The sequence below is a fragment of the Emydura macquarii genome, unplaced genomic scaffold (genome assembly GCF_026122565.2).
Source record: "Emydura macquarii macquarii isolate MOO-44397 ecotype Brisbane River unplaced genomic scaffold, CSIRO-AGI_Emac_v2 contig_2863, whole genome shotgun sequence".
NCBI classification, from domain to species: Eukaryota; Metazoa; Chordata; order Testudines; family Chelidae; genus Emydura; species Emydura macquarii.
In genome coordinates this window covers 4184060-4203848 of record NW_027133000.1, presented here as the reverse complement: position 1 = coordinate 4203848, position 19789 = coordinate 4184060, and the positions used below count along the sequence as shown (strand labels likewise).

General features: G+C 39.9%; 1 protein-coding gene across 1 annotated transcript; it reads right to left on the bottom strand.

The window, feature by feature from the left end:
- Positions 1-422: 422 nt before the first annotated feature.
- On the bottom strand, positions 423-18360 carry LRIT3 (leucine rich repeat, Ig-like and transmembrane domains 3). Its single transcript, XM_067568213.1, has 4 exons — positions 18245-18360; positions 16446-16921; positions 4166-4471; positions 423-1764 (listed from the first exon to the last, which is right to left on the bottom strand). Exons 1-4 carry the CDS (start codon positions 18358-18360, stop codon positions 701-703), a joined length of 1962 nt encoding a protein of 653 aa, XP_067424314.1. The 3' UTR covers positions 423-700.
- Between the last annotated feature and the right edge of the window lie 1429 nt (positions 18361-19789).

Sequence of the window (19789 nt, the reverse complement as noted above, 5' to 3'; positions counted from 1 at the left end):
TATTGTTACCACTTGTCCCTTACAAAGGTACTCACAGCAAAACCTTACCTTAAGTTCACTGGCCAAGAGACGCTCCTTCCAAAAGCATCTGTAACTTGATGAAGAGATATACGTTGCATCTCAAGAAACAACGCACGTAATCTCTGGGTAATTGGCTTGAGCCTTGATTAAACCAAGATCACTCCCAGTCCAAGACATTATACAACGTAGTGCTCTATCACATTTTGAAACACAAGCTGACTATCTTTGATTCAAGCAAAAACAGAATTTAAGCTCTACTCCTATAGCTTTACTTCAGTACATATTATTTTTTAAAGAAATATGGGGAATATTTGATAGCTACAACATACATGCTGTTCACATTAAATACGATGACAAGATAAATACAAGTAAGTTTAATAAAAACAGAAAATAGAAGAACATAAATCAGACAGAGTAACTTTATGCTCTATTTACCCTCCAAGGAACATCACATCACATCATATCAGAAGTCACAGGATGTAAAAAAGACAAAAAACAAAAACAAATACAGGCGTCATTTTCCCTTCCCCCTTTCCACCACAATAGTCTGAGTTGTATCAGATGCTATATCTGATAGTGGTATTTCATAACTGGCACTGACCTGCTTTCAGATACAAGACTGCAGTTTGGAATTAGTTTGACCCTTGGTGTATTTCACATTGTCCACTGTATACAACACTCAACAGAAGTACTCAGACCTGGAGCCCTCACTTTTGAAGGTCATCTGAGAATCCATGCTTGACCTAGAACAAAGCAGAAGTCTTTCTGACTCATCAGTGTCCCTTCGAGTCCAGAGCTCTCCTCCTGTACCCACTGAACGGGGCTTAAGGGAAAGTGTTTCAAATTTGACATAGCTCTCTTTTGCAAGGTCAGCTTCCCTAGCAGATTCTGGTTTCCTGTGAAGCTTTAAAACTTTATAGAGTAAGAAAAATACCAAAGGTAGAACAATCACACATACCGCACTGCTAGCCACTACCAAAATGGAAACTTGAGCACCGCTTTCGTCATTTATTCCATCAGTAGAGAAAATAATGCATTGGTCTTTTGTAGGTGGGACTCCTTTGGGACAGACACATGCCATGTATTGTGTACTAGGCTGTAAACCATCTATTGTGACTTTGTTTCTGCTGGGATCTGTACTTAGAGGCAGCATATCTTTCTCACCATACTTTGAGTACAACACAGTCACTGCAGAGTTGCTTGTGGCATTGACAGTTTTCCAAGTTAAGGTCACTCTTTCATCAGTTTCGCTAATCACTTTTAGGTTCCTTATGGTGACATTCTGTTCAGGCAGTGCTGCTGCATTCAATGAAGTCTCCTGATCTTTTTTGCTTGCTTCCTCCGGCTGTTTTTTGTTTCCAATTGTCACTCCCTTTGAACTTTTTTTCCCATCAGGGATGAACTTGGATTGTTTTTTGTCTGTGATCTTGGCACTTGTGGGTCTTTCAGTGATAGCCATTGTTGTGGGTAGTGATGATAAGGGTGGCAGTGTGGTGGTTTTTTCAGATTCTTGCTTGGCTTCATCCTGTGTGTTATTTTGCTGGTCAGCTCCCAGCTTCTTCCCATACTTTTGTGGTGACACAGTCGTAGTGACAACACCAACCACAGTGACAGTGACAGCAGCTTCTGACATTCCTGCCAAATTTTTGGCCTTACATCTGTAGTCCCCTGCATCCTTGTATGAAATCCCTGTCAAACTTATTATGGACCATCTGACACCCTCTCCTGGAGTTTCTTGAATTACTAAAGGAAAATAAAATGCATTTAGTAAAACAGTGTAACAGTAAGCTGGGGGAAAAAGAAAAAAAAAAGCTGTCATACTATCTCTTCCATGCTTTTGCTATGTTGGAAGGAACCATTTGAAATACCCATATTGTTTTTTAAACACAACTTGTAGAACTCCCTGGAACATGATAGTATTGAAGAACATTGTTGAGGTCAGGTCTACACTACAAACCTATATCAGTATAGCCACATCACTCAGGGGGTGAAAAATCCACCCCGCTGAGCAACATAGATATGCCGACCTAAAGCCCCCATGTAGACAGTGCTATGTCAGTGGGAGAGCTTTTCCCGTTGACATAGCTACGGCCTCTCGGGGAGGTGGATTAACTACGCCGATGGGAGAGCTCTCCCCCGTCAGCATAGAGTCTTCATGAAAGCACAACAGCAGTACAGCTGCATTGGTGCAGCTGCACTATGCAGTGTTTTAAGGGTAGACTTGCCCTGAATAGGGTTCAAAAATAAAATTAGACATTTATATGAGTGATGAAAATATTGCAGTTTCACTATTCAAAACAAAAATGTATAAAGTGATGTAAGGTAAAGTTTCAAAAGTGCGTAAGTGACTTGGCAACCTAAGTCCCATGGATTTTAGGAGCTAAACCCCATTCACTTTCAACAAGACTTAGGACCCTAAGTGACTAAGTCACTTTTAAAAATGAGACTTTGGCTCCCAAGTCACTTGAGTGTTCTTGAAGGTTTTGCCCATCAGCCCATATGCTTAAGGGTAAAAGCTTGCTACTAACTGCCTGGGGTTAGCAAGAAACTTCCTCCATGGGTTAGTTATTGCATAATTACCCATTATGGGGCTTTATGTCTCCTTAGATTATCTAGTTCTAGTAATTGTCTGAGGCACTATTTTGGACTAAATTGAGCACTGGTACAATTGCCTATGACAATTATTAAACCTATTACATAATCCAAGATCTTAATATATCACCTCGCTAGGGAGGTTAAAGTCTAAACGTATGCTGGAAACTGAATTATCCTGTTTCACCTAAAGGTAGTCCTCAGGTCAGGATTGGAGTATGTGGCTGCATCACCCAGGTTGAACCTATCCTGTGGACTTTACTTTTCCGGAGCTGTCAATCTAGAATCCCTAAGAGCCCCCCTCCCAATAATAATTAATAGATTGATATCTATTTTATTATGTTAATTTTACTTTTAGCCCAATATATTTCAATTATTTCAACTATTGTAAGCTCCTAGGGTGAAAGACTGGCACTGTAAATAACAAAACAATTGTAACGCATGACATCTTGACCTTACAAATTTCTACATCTCCACTACTTGTGTGCTACAACAATAGCTGTGACATGAACAGCAAAAACAAAAACAAAAAAATATTACATTCCAGTTTCGAAAGCTCTCCACCCAAATTTGGGAAAAGTCTGGATTTGAATTCAGACATCAGTATTCAGACCCACTTCTACAGAATATGAATCATTAAAATACTTTGAGTTATTAAAACAATTGAGTTTGGAGGCAAATAGTTCAATTTCCAGACTTTTCTAAGAGCTGCAGTTTTTATACAGACACTCAATTATCTTCCTCTACTCTCAGTACCTTCCTTTTCTGTCTTTCCTTTTCTACAGCTTCCTTAAATCCTAAAGATAATCCTTAGATACTAACCATGGTGCCATCTACTGGCAGCCTCCAAAATTGCACAACAATTCATTTCCACTGATATGCTTACTTTGTTTTAAATGAGTGATATTAACTCACTGTTTTGAGTTAAAAGAATTTCTCATAATAAATATAACAATTTTTATTGTGGGCTTACAGTAAGATGCCATACTGTTTCATTCTCATGAATCCATTGCTTTATAATAGGAAAACTTCTGAATTGCTGGATGCAATTACTAAAATTGGCTGATATACAAAAACAATATCAGATATTCACCGTCTCTTTACTATTCAGTATGGACATTGAAATGTTATTTATCATCAAACTACTGTTTATGACAAAGCCAATGCTTATAATACAAATTGCTATGTTTAAATAGCTCAGTTATGGCTATACTGGCTTTTATAACTTGGACACAAGCCAAAACTAAAATTTCTAGCCCAAACCACCCCTCCAATTTTGGGATCCTGAATCTGAGCCCTCATATCCAGTCTTCAATCCAAATCATGTCCAGAATTGGAAACAGCCTGATTGCCATGTTCGTGTTCAGATATGAATGAATTTAATACAAACAGCTGTCAGGAGATTCCGACTCCAAATGGTGGAAATATTGTGAGAATATCTGGTTTCGTTTGTTTTCCCCCATTCATAATAAGGGTCTCAAAGATCATTTCCAAGTGCAAATGCTCAATGTTTCCAGGTTCTCGTATATCTTAGAAATAAATTATGAAATACCTGTATAGTTCACCGGTAAATTGTCAGACCTGATCCAGGTAAGTTGTGGGGTTGGATATCCAGTGGCATCACAGCGTAGCAATACATTACTTCCCAGAGACGACGTGATTTTTGTTGCTGAAGTCATCACCGATGGTTTAAGACATTGCTCCAGCTCTGCTTTCTGGAACAAGATACCTGCCAGGCTCTCAGGTCCACTACAAGCCACAAGAGGATCCAGAAGTACAACAGAGGTGTCCACTATTTTGGAAAATTCAATTAGCTTTGAAATCCGACAGTCACAAAACCAGGGATTGTCCTGCAAACCTTAAGCAGAAAAAAATGTATACCCTTAGCTTCAGACATTATTTGGATTTCATGATTAGAATGGGGACATACCATCATGTCTAAATGCTAATAGGGAGAATTGTGTACCTCTTAAGTTCATGAAATATTTAATTTGTTCCTTTTACCCCCCTTTTCTTTGGAGGTTCAGGAAGGAAAGTTAAAACTGTTTGTTAACATTTGATAAGCTGTTTGTTAACATTTGATAAGCTAGATCTTCTCCTCACAACTACCAGCATTGAAAATGATACATCTGTTGACATGTTCTGCACTAAATTGCACCACTTTTTAATTCCTTAGGAGCAACCTCAGAAGTAGCAGCCTTCATCAGATGCCAAGTAAGGTATTTCACCAGCATTTGGCTTCTTGGCAGACCCTTCATGTACAACTAAGTAGATCTACTAACAGCTATGGGCGTCTTTTGCCCTCTTCCGCTCTCCTCTTACCCCTTCATTACGTATGGAATTTATTAAGCTTCTCTTTTCTTTTCAGGTACATTTTTCAGTGCTTGAATTTTTGTTGGGGAGAGAGCAATGATATAAGCTTTTATGACTTGTACCAATACTTCTGCCACAGAACAGAGATGGTGTTAAGCCAACAAAGTTTAGACCCAGGACCAGATTTCCAGTTAGGCACAGTAGGCACATGCCTAGTAGTGCCAGCATTCTAGGGGTACCTAAACAGTGGCAGATTACTGCATGGGCCAATGGGGCCAGGAACCAGGGGCCCTGGCCAATTTGGGGGCCCCACATGAGTGCCAGAACTCTGGCCCTGCTCCCCGCTCCTCCTCTCTCCCAGGACCCCACCACACTGCTCCACCTCTTCCCCCTGAGGTCCCGCCAGCCTGGAAGCCAGAGCCCAGGGGCGAGCCCCTGCCCGGATCTGGCCAAGCTGGTCACCCCAGCCCCCCACGTGGAAAACACGAAGGTCAGCTGTACACAGGGGAAGCACTGAAGATCCTGTATCTAGGGGTGCATAAGGTGTAAATCCAGCCCTGTTGAGATCTGGATCTGAACTTGCCCAGTGTTCAGGGGTGTTTGGATCCAGAGATCTCATTCAGATTAATCTCTTAAATACAAAATATTTAAAAGTTGAAGAGGGGAGAGGACGAGAATGAGAGGAAGTGGAGGGCAGAGGAACTTTTGAAAGAATTAAAGGATATTAGCATTTTTTATGACACACAAGGACCCTGCCCCTCCACTTTTGACTTCACACTATTAGCCCTTTAATTCTGAAGAACATGAGTGAGGGGACATTTTTTCTCTTGGTGAATTTAGTTTCAGGTGAATTACAGTGGCCATTTTTAGTAATATAAGTCCAGATCTTCAGTTGGTGTAAGACAGCATAGTTTTGTTGACTTCATTAGAGCAACATCTATTAATACCAGCTGAGGATCTGGTCCACAGTGTTTCAGTCATGTCTTTAAATAGTTTCTGATCTGACATGAGATCTTTGTCCACATCTCCCTGAAACACTCCATTTCCTTTGAATGTTAACAATAAATAGAACTAATTCCCAACCTACACTATTTTTGTAGGTAACACAGGAGAAACCCCAATGCTATGATGATGGGTGCATTCGAAGTGGGCAAACAAATATAAAATAAAAGCTGCTATTTTGCAATGAAAGCCTATAATTACTGGATACTCTGAGCAGTTTAGCAAACAAATCATGAACAAAATCCATATGAGGAGACAGAACACACCTCATGATGTGAAAAGATGCACTAACTTTAGGAATAATTAAATAAAAGATTGCTATTATTCCATGTTACCAACATCTTTATTTTCCCCTTTCTTAATAATTCATTTGCTTCTAATCTCTTAGCATTTTTAGAAAAAAATCTGTAGATGTAGAAGTACATGCTTCCTTTTACCACCTGACCAAGATTAGGTTATTTTAAGCACAAAGACAGTGATTGGTTGAGAGAGTGGTAAACCCCGACTAATCTTACCCTTTCAAACAAGACTTGACCTGAAGAGATTCCTTGACTATGAGTTCATGACATCACAATCCAATCTTACTCTTTCCAGACATGAGTGATTTTAAATCTATTTACAAATTATTACCCACAAGAAAAGGAATAGGCAAATCCAAGTAAACTGGTTCAACTATGGTATTTTAGAAAGCTAATCTGCAAAGAAAGAGAGAGTGCATGCTTTGGAGATTATATATAGCATTGAGGATTTTTATATATATACTATATAAATGCCCAGTTCACCAGAGGTTGTCAGGTTTTATATGACTCATAAAACGTCCTTACAATTTACTCACAAGGTAATTTCAAGAGGTTTCCTCTAACATTAGCCCATTCTATCTGTAGCTGCCCGTTTGAACTGTATACTTAAGTTGGGAACATGGGTAAAACTAGCAGGGGAAGGAGAAGGTTGATGTTCTCAATATTCAGCCTACTCCCTTAGTTCATAAAATAAACTTCCTTCCAATTTATACACACACAGCACAAGTGTCCCAGAAGCATTAATTGCAAACTAATCCAACTTAATGCCCCTGATTCCAAGGACTGAGTAAATGTACATGACATGAAAGGATGTTGGTACAACTGTGCAAGATAAAGGTGTCCGAGGGGGCATGGATCAGTGTTCATGTCACCCTCCCCATCAGTACCCAGCCCAAGCCAGGGATACTAACGATCCAGCTAGCATTCCAAATTCGGTGATGAATCCTGGTCACGTGCCACCTGAGGCATGTTGCACATATGCTAAGAATAAGACGGTGTCCAGGGTAACAATGTTACTTACCCACATTCTCTTAAATATGCATTTCCCACTTTTTTGAAATATTTGTATGTTGCTGAGTTGGGGCAATTTTGTCTCTTAAAAAATTTAAATAGCCAAAATAAAATGGTTTAATGGTCTGATCCTGCAAAATCTTACTTGTGAGAGTAATAATGATAATAAGGATTTGTAGGATTAGTCCCTTAAATTGGTAAATTATTCACCAATATGACCGAGTGATTGCAATATATAAACCTATTGTGAATCTTTTAAAACATACAAAGGCACACAAAAATACCAACAAATAATTCCACTGAAAGCAACTACAGTAAGAGAAAGTGAAGGTTGCAGGATTAAGCACTTAACAGTCAGGCATCTCATGTGCAAATGAGCTTCTTAACTCAAATGCTTTTTATTAGGTCAATACATGGTTAATGAAGTTTCTGTGACATATTAATGCCATATAGTAAAAAACCAACATCCTGCTTAGAGACAAGGTGAGTACAGTGTAGTTGTAGCCTTGATTCTCTAATATTCTGGCACCGACAAAGCTACAATTACACTGCATACAACACTCTTATTGTGTGTCTGGGTAGTGCCACAATTCTCATTGCAGAGTATTGATTGTAAGACATCTTCTCAGTGTCCAGGGAACCCCTGCAAGCTTTGGAGCACACTTCTTCTACTGAACGTGGGCCTAAGCCCACAATCCTTTTCTCAGGCAATGCTCCCCCTGAAATCAGTTTTGAGTGGGAGAATGGCAAGATCAGTTGCAGCATCTGTTCCTACTTCAGGCAGAAAGGCAAGGATTCCAGACTGACTAATGAGGAAATAATGTTTCTCCTAGAGGAACGTACCATAGTTTCAGTTGCACAAGGGGTATTCTCTTCACAAATAAAACATTCAATGCACATAAAATGTATGCTAAAATAAGATTTGAGCTGTAACAACACAATGTTAGGAATGCTTCTTGTGGAATGTGTTGTCTCATTTGAGGTATTGGTGTGAGGATTATTTGAGCTTTGTTTTGTGGTGCATTGACCTCTAAAAGTCATTGCAAAATTCTTATGGTATAGAAGGTGAACATTTAAAGATGTGTATTAATCAAGAAGGTGGCTAATCCTAAAAACCCATTGAACTCTCGGCCATTGGAAATTATTAACATTTGCAGAGATAAGAGATTCAAAGTCAGGCATGTGCAACTGCACACTGACCTTTGAACATAGAATCAATCACAGAATCACAGGGCTGGAAGGGACCTTGAGAGGTCATCTAGTCCAGTCCCCCGCACTCATGGCAGGACTAAGTAATATCTAGACCATCCCTGACAGGTGTTTGTCTAACTGCTCTTAAAAATCTCCCATGATGGAGATTCCACAAGCTCCTTAGGCAACTTATTCAGTGATTAACCACCCTAACCATAACATGCCTTACTGATGCCTGGAAACAACTGATGTTCATGAACATGTCAGATACATAGGGATGTAAAAGGTTAACAGTAATCAGCTGTTTAAACGTTTTCAACAACTGATTACCGTTTAAGCTGGGAGGAGGGGAATGGCAGTTGGGCTGGGAGAGAGGCGCAGAGCCCAGCGTGGGGGTAGCTGCAGTTGGGCTGGCTCCCCACCAGCGAGAGGAGCTGGGCAGCTCTTGCCGGCGGGGAAGCATGGAGCCGGGGGCAAGCCACAGCTGGGCTTGGCTCAGTTCCCCATGAATGAGAGTTGCCCAGCTAACATGGTGGGGGGGAGCCACAGCTAGGCATCTCTCACTTGGCAGTGAGGAGCTGAGCCCAGCACGGCTCCCTCCTCGCACTCTCAGCATTTGACCATTCTAAAAATAGAACGTTTAAACAGATTTTTAATTACAATAATTTTTACATCCCTAAGATACAACATCTGAACATGCACAAGACCAGTTGAGTGCCTGCTCTCCATGTGTATATGTACAGATATTTGCTCACAAGTTCAACTCACTCAAATACACAACTACACATGGCTACCTTTAAAATCTGTCCAGTTTTATTTTGTAACTGGTCTAAAATGCAGAGGCTATTCTTATTTGGAGAAATGTCTATTCCGCTCAATATTTTACAACATGAGCTATTCTCTTCCCAATGGACTGGAGAACAAGAGTATAAGGAGATGGAAGTACGCCTAAGATATTGTAAGGCAGAACAGCTGCTCCTGAAACAACCCCTTAAACAGCGGCAGCTTTCCACAGTAGTAAATGATGCAAAAACCCAGGTTAACTCCACTATATAGCTTCTGTTCTTTCCTGTTCAGAGAGTGTAAAAACAAACAGCTGAGGGGATGCTGTGCAGTGGGGAAGTGAAGGTCAGGCGTCAGGAGAACCCAGGATCCTCAGAGTTAGAAGCATGCTTTTGCCCATGGACCTTCAAGACTGGTAGGGCTCGCAACTTGTTTCCCTTCTCAAGATGGCAAAGTCCTTCTCCCCAGGGAGAGCTTGTGACAAAGCCTCTTTGATTGACTTTTACCCTCCTGCAGGCTTTCCTATAGGAAGCTGTGTCTTATCATTTATCAGTCATATTGCAGTAATGCCCAAAGGATTCGATCCAGATCCAGACTCCACTGCCTGGGGCACTGTACAAACACACATCATGAGACGGTCCCTGACACAAAGAGTTTCAAATTGAAATTGACTGAGTAATAAGTGAGTAGCAAACAACAGAAGAGACGGGGAAGCAAAGAACAAGATAATAGGGTCTCATGGTTATTTGGCTAGCCTTGTGGGTTCCAGATCAGTTGGAAACATTGGATTTTGTGTATGGGGAAAGCTGTAGAATCCTGGAGCTACTCACCTTGCCCCTTTCCCAACACTTAATATACTCCTGCATCTGCAGGTAGAGACAGGTGGCTCTTTGAAAGGCAACTGCCTTCCCTCGTCCTCCCATTGCAACTCATATGTACAAGGCTGCAGGGTTAGCCCAAGGTTCTCTTCTTTGCTCCCATGGCACTGAGCTCAGTTTCAGGAGGCACAAATTGGTTTGGAGGATTGGGAAGGGAATCAAAGTCTCCCAAAGAGGAAAGTGAGGCTAAAACACATCAGCAAAAATATGATAGCACAAATGAAAAAGGGAATTTTTTTAAAAAATACCCAGAAAAAAATAATTGTTTATGGCTCTCTTGGCCAACTGCAAGAGGACAAAAATCAGTCTAGCACAAAGGTTGAATAATACAGAAGAACAAGAGGCCTTCAAAAGTGCCTATGATTTGTAAAAATATTCATAAACCACAAATCCCTGGATTAACTTTATCAGAACTCTACAGACTGGTTTGCTCATCCCTACCATATGTCTGCAGTGTCCTGCTGATATCCATCTTGTAAGGATTATGCTCACATTCTTACTCTAAATCCACAGACTATATAAACCCACAACATAAAGAGGTGGTAAATTTGGTTCTATCTCCATTAGATACTGAAGAGAATGGAAATGTAGTTCTGGCCTCCGGACTGCAGAAAGCACTCTGAAAGTTAATAGTTCTTGCTACACAGGATGGTGATGGGTGAGAAGACTTTGTGAAGGATGGTGAGAAGGGGGAGTAAGACACAAAGGAAGCAAAGCAGTGGATGAGCCACATAGGAAAGAGACAGAAAACTGAGGAGCCTTGGAAACAGAAGAGATAAGGAAGAATCTCAGGAAACTCATTTTCCATGTATAGAAGATATGAAGGTGAAGGCATGCCCCAAATGCTTATACTTTCAATGGAATGCAAAGCATGTATCCTTCACAAAGTATATAATAAGCAAATCTTGATTTCTACTCTGAAAATATTAAGATTTATTGATGTGAGAAATAAATATTGACCAAGTCAAAGCAAGAGTTGATAGAATGATGATCTTGGATAATAATTCATGCTGTGAACCAAAACATGAAGTCAATACATTCTGAATGTCTTCATCATAAATCTCTCTACCATGTCAATGACATTCTAAAGTGTAACAGTTTTTTTTTTACATTAACATTCAAGAAGAAAAAATGTTCATCTTCCAGAAATAAAATCTGTAACCAATCACCTCTAATGATACCTTAAGGAAAGTCCAATGACATTTAATAGGCATCAAGCTGATAAAGTTATTCAAAAATACTCTAAACACATATATGGTTTAATAGAGAATGATAGAACTTCTTAACCTACCTATATATAGCAAGTACTTAAGCAGAAATGCTGGAAGAGATTCTGTGTTATATTCTATAGAATACTGAACTATCATCTTTTCTTAAAGTCTTCAATAAGGGAGAAAGATTTGCATAAAGTATCTAATTGGTTCTGAGAAAAATAATTGTTATCACAGCAGCCAGACAAAATGCAATTATTTACTGCTGATTCATTAACATTGTTTCAGTTCCACAGTTCCAACTTTGACCTTTGAGGAGGTAATTTCCTCTCTCACATCATGCCTATTACAAGCCAGTTATGAGCCAGGGTTTTCTTCTAATATGAACCCAACACTTAAAATTGTTGCATAATAAGCACTGATTTGCCATACATGGATCTGATATACATGGATACAGACAACACCGTAAATAAGCAATAAACAAAGCTTCCTTCCCAACGAACCATAATGGAGTTTCTGTGCAAATGGACAGAAAATGGCCACATCCCACAAGTATCCTTATCTGATTCATTTGGAGACAAGCCTGGATGTTGCAGTGATAACAACAAACTCAAATAATTTATTCCCTCAGTAACTGATTTGATTATTCATCTACCCCCAGTCAAATAACAGCCCATATTTACAGTTGTGAATTATATACTCCAATGTGTATCATTTATGTAGTCCCTCCTTCTTGATAAACAGTCCCCTGTTCCCCACCAGTACTGCCGCTGTGTCAATATGGACTTTAGCTTAGAGGCGGTCATGTGCGGAATTTCCTTAGTAAATCAGTAACCAGCTTCAGCTTGTAATTTAATGCACATTATTCCCTCTTTACAGGATTGTGGAGTGGCAATAAATAAAATATTCAAGGTTCCAAACAAAACCCCGATCTACATTACAGGTGATATTCCCTCCACCCCAGCTGGCATACCCATGGCTTTCCTGTAACTGCAATACCATCTGCAGCCCCTGCTCTCCTCCTCCATGGGGGTTTTGGTCAGTGGCTTCAAATAGCAATTGATTGACTGGTCCCTTTTCTCCCTGGCTCCCTGTGCTTCCCTCTCCCCCCACTGCCACACACAGTGCCATGGAAATAATGACTACAGAGCAGGCCTCAGGAAGAGTTGTCTTCTCAACCACCAGGCCAGCACACTCCGCAGAAGCCTAGTAGTTCTGCTGCATTCAGGGTCTTTGGCATGTGGGAAGGCAGTTGGCATCCAGAGCAAACTGCAGCTCTGTCATATGCTGTATATTCCCTCATTCTCTCCATGGCTCTCTAGAAGGCAGAACATGTGGGGAATGATATTACCATTGTGCTTGCCTCCTATTTCAAACCACAGTATGCTCCTGAAGTCCAGCCCTGCCACCATAGACTTCAACGTGAGCAGGATTGATCCCTTTGTGCCCAAAATGACTGAAGAAAGACCAGGAAAATGGGTCAAACAAGAATAAGGTTTGGAGTTACTAACAAAACTAGTGAAAGGCCAGGTTCTTGTCAGCTAGACAAAAGCAGCTCCTGGTTTTCCACTGGCACAGTCAGTCACATCGCCTGAAGGTTTGGAAAGGGAACCTTCTCCTGCACTCTTCCCTCCCGGGTTCACTTATGACACTGCAGCTAGCATTGCCTTCTAAATGTTATTAAAAATCTCTGTCTGGGTTTGGGGTTTTTTTGTTTTGTTTAAACATATCAGAGAATAATCTTGTTTTCCTGAGACCAGGAAATTATTCCGCCAACCATTGCTCACATTGAGTAGAACACTGACTTTCATTTTACTGGCAAGATGTCAAAAAGTTGACTTTGCTGTAAGTGCTGCTAGGAAACTCTGAGTTTCAGCTCCCAATGACCCCATGCTTTCAGCTAACAAGCCAGCTAGAGATAGGGCACCAAACTGGGTGCTCCTGCAGAAGGGGGACAAAACACCCAGAACTCTCTGCGGGGTCACTCTACAGAATTATCTCAGACCACAGAGAAGGCAAAAGATGCAGAGAACTGCAGATCTGTGAAGAAGTGAAGCTTTACTCGAATGGAGGATCAGCTCCTCTGGCCTCACCTCTACCCATAGCAACCTGGTTCCTGCAGGAGAAATGCTACCATTGTAGCAGGTCAGCCTTTCTGATGGGTGCAGAAATGGAGCCTTAGTTAGCACTGATTCAAGCAGAATTAATTAAGGTGTGGAATCTAAGCAGATCTCCTTCCCAGAGATAGAGAGTGAGAGTGCCACACAGAACTACTCCTCTTTGGTTCCTCTCCCAGCCCCGAAAGCCTCAATGAGCTCCAGCAGTTTCCAAGGGTATCAGAGGGCAATGCCACAGAGCCACAATTCTCCCTTCTCCATGGTTTTTACCTAGAATCCGTTCTGCTTGGAGAAGTGAAGAAGATGGCCAGGCTCATAAATAATCCTACTCAACTTTGTACATTTTTATGCAACAAAAATACAGCGTGGGGATTCTCTCTGATTTCATCAGGAGGCCCTAAAACCTACCAGGGTAATAACAGCCCTGTCCCTCTGGCACAGACCTGAGGGTGAGACTCCTGCAATGAGTGTGAGAGAGTGTGTATGCGCACATGTGAGAAACACAACTAGGGCTCCTTGGCACTACATTAATAGAATCAACAAAGAAGAAGGGGGGAAAAAAAAGGTTTAGTAGCAAGGGGATTGTGCGCTTGTCATGGAACAATCCAAAACACAAGCAGCGTGACACTTCAGATCTCCAGAGGAAGAGGATATTTTCTTGTTCACATTATGATTAATTGTGTAACAATCATTGTCTGATTGCATTGTCTGATTGCATTGATAATGATTGGAAATTAAATGAATCATTCACCGCTAGCCTAATTTATAATTGCTCCAAATTCTGCAAAGTAATCATCATTTTATTTTCAGGGCATTTGATTCCAGTATATAAATCTTTATTACCTGCATACAATCTCCACTGAACATAGAATCCAAAAACTAGAGGCTGATTGGTGCCTTAATCCAGTGAATCTACTGCCCTTTAATCACTGGAGATATGGATTCAAAGCCAGACTGGGTTCACAAATGAAAATGATGAAAATGAACTAAAGGTCTCATGCTAATTCCCTTGAGGAGATTTTTGCCCATTATAAAATCATCATATAATGTGGCACAATCAGTCACGCCTGCTCAAGAGAATCTGAGTGCTAGGGCTGCAAGCCTTGTCAGGATTAAAGGATGTTGACAAAGATTGGGGAGGAAAGTTTACAATGTGCCTGCGAGCACACAGCCAGATTCCAGTATCTTTGCACAGCAAGGGCAGTGCAAAGAGACTGGAAGCCAGCTAGATCTCCCTAGAGGAGGATTCTGGTACAGGGGAAATCCTCAGCAGATTTACACAGCAGCTGGGAGGTTTAATTCCCAGCCCAGGTAGATATACACATGCTAGTGCTGCTCAAGCTAGCACATAAAAACAGCAGTGTAGCCAAAGCAGTACAGGCAGCAGTTCAGATTAGCCACGCAAGTGCGCAGCCAGGGGGTCAAGCAGGAGCGTACCAGGGTGGCCTGCCTGAGCCACTATGGCCACCCTAGCTCAAGCAGAGCAAGCATACACACATCTACCTGCACTAGAAATTACACCAGGCTGCTACATAGCCATAGCCAACTTCTACTCTACTCCCTTCTGTAATCTTCAGTGTACGGGGAGTGTGCCAGGGGCAGGGACAGAGCGTGCTGTGTTCCAACCAGCCATCACCAGTTGTGTAGATTAGAGCAGCCCTCACACCCCTTTTACCTACTGCAAGGCTGACCATCCCAGGATCAGTGAGCCACCTGCTCCTACATACAGTCCATTCCCTCCAAACACACACGCTGCATCCCCAGGAACGGAGTGCGATGGAGAATCACTCCCATTCAGCCCTACACAGAATTTTTTTCTGAGCAGCCAAAAAGAAGCATATTTTAAAAATTAAAAAACCAAGTTTTAGCCAGAATATTTACAAAATTTATGCGTGATTCCTGCGGTCCACATTCGTTACGAAAAGCTAAGTTTGTTCTACTAACATTTTAAGCCATGCATTAGTATTTCCCACACAGCGTTTGTCCCCAAACGTTAGCAGTAAAAATAATTAAAATATATAGCAGGCAGCAATCAGCATAGCATAAGCAGCTTTACACTGTATTTCAATACTTAGATTAAACATGTAACAAATTAACATATTAGCACTGATATAACAATGTTGTGCATCGTTATAGCACCTTTTATACTGCATGATCCCAAAGCCCTTTAGAAACCATGGCCTCAATCCTGCAAACACTTATGCATACAAGTAACTCACTGGGACCACTCACATGCATAAAGTTGCTCACATATATAAGAATATTAGCAAGATGGACACAAACTAGTTCTTATTCATGATAATAATACTTACCTGAATAAAGATTTGCAGGATCAGTCCTCTACAATGGAACACAGCAAGTAAACACACATTACACAATGGTATTTAATTACAACTATGGGGCAGAGGTTCCCAAGCTGTGATGTATGGATTCACTGGTGGTTGTCTGTGGAGAGCTGGCTTGTCACATGGTGCTAAGCTTTCCCATTGCATTAAAAGTATAAAAGTTAAAAGTATATAAATACATCGAAAAATAACAACAGGAAAGCAAGCTGTAACTGGAGCTGCCGTGGTAATATTATGCAATTGCTAATTGGGACCAGCAGGCAGGACACAAGATCAGGAATGGGAGGGGAAGCGTGAGGTGGTCTATGAGATTGCAAATAGGATGGGTGGGTGGTCCAGAAGACCCTCTCTCTAAGATGTGGTCTAGACTATGATCAAGTTACGAAACCCCTACCAACAGGCAGGATATAATTATGCAAATAGAGTTTGGCCAAAGCACCAGTTCTAAATCCCTTACTACTACTATGGCTGTGAAAAGTGCCATGGGATCTCTCATATCCACTTTACAGATGACAAAGATAGGATAAATGATCACACAACACACCAGCAGCAAAACCAGAATTAGCACCCAGCCCTGCTGACTCCCAGTCCAGGGCCTTATCCACTACACTAAGCTGCTTCCATTTTAAAGTGAATATTTAGGCATGTTTTAATAAGGAATCCAATCTCCTCGTGAGCTTACCTAATATGACTCTCTGTGCTGCTGGATCTGTGTTCTTGAATGGTGTAGCTTCTGAGAAGGGGGGCCAAATGTCCATGAGGTCTGATGGCAAGGTGGTTAATTTGTTGCTGGATATGTCCAGGTAGGTGAGGTTTCTCAGATATCTACCAGCCTCAGCTGGAATGCTGGTCAATTTGTTGTTATGTAAATCAAGGGTTCGTAAATTGGGCATCTCTACAAGAGACTCCCAAGGGAAACCCGACAGCAAATTCCCATCCAGACGCAATTCATGCAGTTGCTTCAAATTATAAAAGCTGCTGGCATCAATGTTAGCCACACAGTTGTAGGTCACCCATAGGTATTTAAGGTCCACCAAGTAGTAAAAGGCTTCAGTGGGGATTCTTCGTATGACAGTTTTTTCTACACGAAGTTTTACTGTGTCCACAGGAACATTCACAGGGATCTCAAACATATCAGGGTCATTACACAGCACAGACCTAGCACCAAACAACAAGGAGAGATCTGCATTTCATTACCAGAGACTTGCATCTCAAATACATATTAAAGTGTTAATAACCTTTTCCACCACCACTACTGCCAAAATACCAGATCAAGTGCAGTCCTCTATGTTTAAAAGATAGAGACAATTAAGAGGTGGACTTCCTTTCTAAAGAGAAAGTGAATATAAAATATTAATGATACTGCTGCATTAATTCCAGAGCAATTTAAATGCTATCTTTTATCAAGTCATTTTAGGGCCAGCAATGTAATGCAAGAACAGAAGGATTTTATTTGTATTTTTATAATTGAAACAGGAGATTCATGACCTCCATTTTAATAAAAAGTCTGTAATTCTGTGTGTCACATTTATGGAGATATCAGATATTTAATGCATTAGTAAGGATAAATATAGTTGTGGATCTTTACTTTTGAAAGTAGGTAGAAGATTGCAAAAAAAGTCAAAATATTCCAACTGAGTGCTTAAATTTAAGCTTCTAAATCCACAGGTAGGCACCTAGACAGAAGTGACCTAATTTTCAGAGGTTCTGAGCACTTTCTACTCCCACTAACTTCAGTGGTGCTGGGGTTTCTCAAAATCACTGAAAATTAGGCCTGAAATAAATATTTTAAGTGCCTACATATGGATTTAGGTGTCTAGGCACCCAGGTTAAAGAATTTTGACCAAAGAAGTTAATGTCTCTCCTTTCTCTCCCTATAGATGCTGATTGAGCATTTATTTTCCTTTCTTTTCACCAGAACTTTGTACTAGATATAGTACAAGAATAAAACTAGCTGAAATTGTAATTCACCAAATGAGCAACAATACAAAGTCCAGTGCATCTGCTGTAAAAATTTTCAAAGTGGATAAGCTTTTTGTTTATCACCATACTTTTTCTATTGTGAAACAGTAAGATTTTCCTACAGAGTAATGGCAATTTTTGCTTTTATCTAAAACCAGGATTACTATACCATGGATAACTGGTTTGAAAAATTGAATTTTCAAGGAAATATAAACATTTAGTAAGTTAGTGTGCAGACAGAAGTCTCTTTCTGCAAAAACTGGAGATTTAAAATGGGTCCAACTGCTAAGTAAACAATAAGACAAGATATCATTGCTACCCACTAACATTGTTTACCATGGAAAAGTAGCATAAAAAATGGACCAAACTTCCCCTTTATACTTCTAAAAAGCACATGAACTAACAAAGTAAAACTACACAATCCGCACTGATCAATTGTGTCAGAGAATGCTATTCTAAATTTCCATCAACCTATTTTCCTATAATTATATTGTGTAATGGCAATAAAGAAAAGCATACCTTGTTCCAGTGCCATCACTTCTGCCATGGTAAATGCAAGTGCATTGGGAAGGACAAAAACTGTTTACTTCTTCAAAAAAGCTAATCATGATGCATAAATAAACAAGCAGATACATGACTTCCTCCTCACAAAATTGATATGAACAAAATCTAAAACCTTTTATTCCCAGACACTCATACGCTGTGTGCTATGAATGTGAATGTAGACATCCATTTAGCAAGAGCAGATTACACTGGATTAGTTGAGATCTGTAGCTACTTAACCTTCAAATGTATCCTGAAAGGAATGAGTTGAACCAGCTTATTCTTTATTATGTCAAAGGAATATATTCTGTTAAAATTATATCTATCATGTATCAAGACTATCTTTATAGTTAACTATATTGAATGTGGATTTACTAGATATATTTTGATATATCCCTTTATTTCACAGGGGTGTTATGCAGCTTAGTTAGCTAATATTTAGTTAGCTAATATTTCAGATTCTGGAAGGAAGTGTACTGCATAAGTGTAACATATCGTAGACAGTACTAAATAATAAGTTCAGAAAAGACATATTCTAAGACTATATAACCATACAGTGCAGAACGTACCTGTATTTTAATATTAAAAAACATTCAAAATTAATAGCACACTGAGCTAGGTTTAGCAACTTTTTTAAACAATTTTTTCAGACTTTACCAAAAAGCTTAAATATTTTTAACAGTTGCCTACTGAAAAGAATATAGATGACTTCATATAAAACTTAAATGTTAATAAAACAGTCAAAGAAATAAACTAATGGTTGGTGCCATGTACTGATTATCAACTGATAGCACCAAAAATATCTTCTGAAGTGAAATCCCTTTGGATTTTGCTTTACAATATGTGTTCTTCCTTCTTCCTTGAAATATTGGTATGTTTGCTTTTTAGAACAGATATGGGAATCTCAGAACAAAACTATATTTTCTCTATTTTATTGTTTTCAATGCAAGTTAGAGTTCAACATCCAGCATTCCAAAATGGTCTGTGTCACTTTAAAACAGGTACAGGAACTGGTAACAGGAAGTAAACTCAAGAAATTAAGTTGCTATAGTAGATGAAGCAGTTTTAGTTGAGAGCTGCCTGAGTGTTGTTCATATTTTATATTACCAGTAGATATGATATTTATTCACCAAACCTCAGAAACATCAAGTTAATTATCACCTACAACTGAATCTTTGAAAAGATACTCATCCCTTCAGCCCTGAATAAACTCATGCCCAGTACGGCCAACCCAAGGCATTCAGAAACCACGAGTCAGGCCTTCAAAGTATTGAGATTATCTTAAAAATCATGAGATTTTCTTAAATAATAAATTACTTTCCTTCTAGTTTGAACCTTTAACATGTGCTCAAGGTCACACTTTCAAGATTTTCTCTGCAGTCACAAGGGTTAGAATCTTACTATTTTTAAAAATAAAAGCTGAGATTCTTGAATAATCACTTGACTCCAGGAGCCAGAAAAAACACCAAATATCACAAAACTGATAATAAAGAGAATTGGTAACTTAGAGTTGGTACTTAG

Excerpts from the sequence above, each read along its gene's own strand:
- LRIT3 (XM_067568213.1), bottom strand. The coding sequence starts at position 18,360 with ATGTATCTGCTTGTTTATTTATGCATCATGATTAGCTTTTTTGAAGAA. Across the intron at positions 16,922-18,244 it reads AGTGATGGCACTGGAACAAG|GTCTGTGCTGTGTAATGACC; the intron begins GTATGCTTTTCT and ends GTTTGGTGCTAG. Across the intron at positions 1,765-4,165 it reads TTTACCGGTGAACTATACAG|TAATTCAAGAAACTCCAGGA; the intron begins GTATTTCATAAT and ends ATTTTCCTTTAG.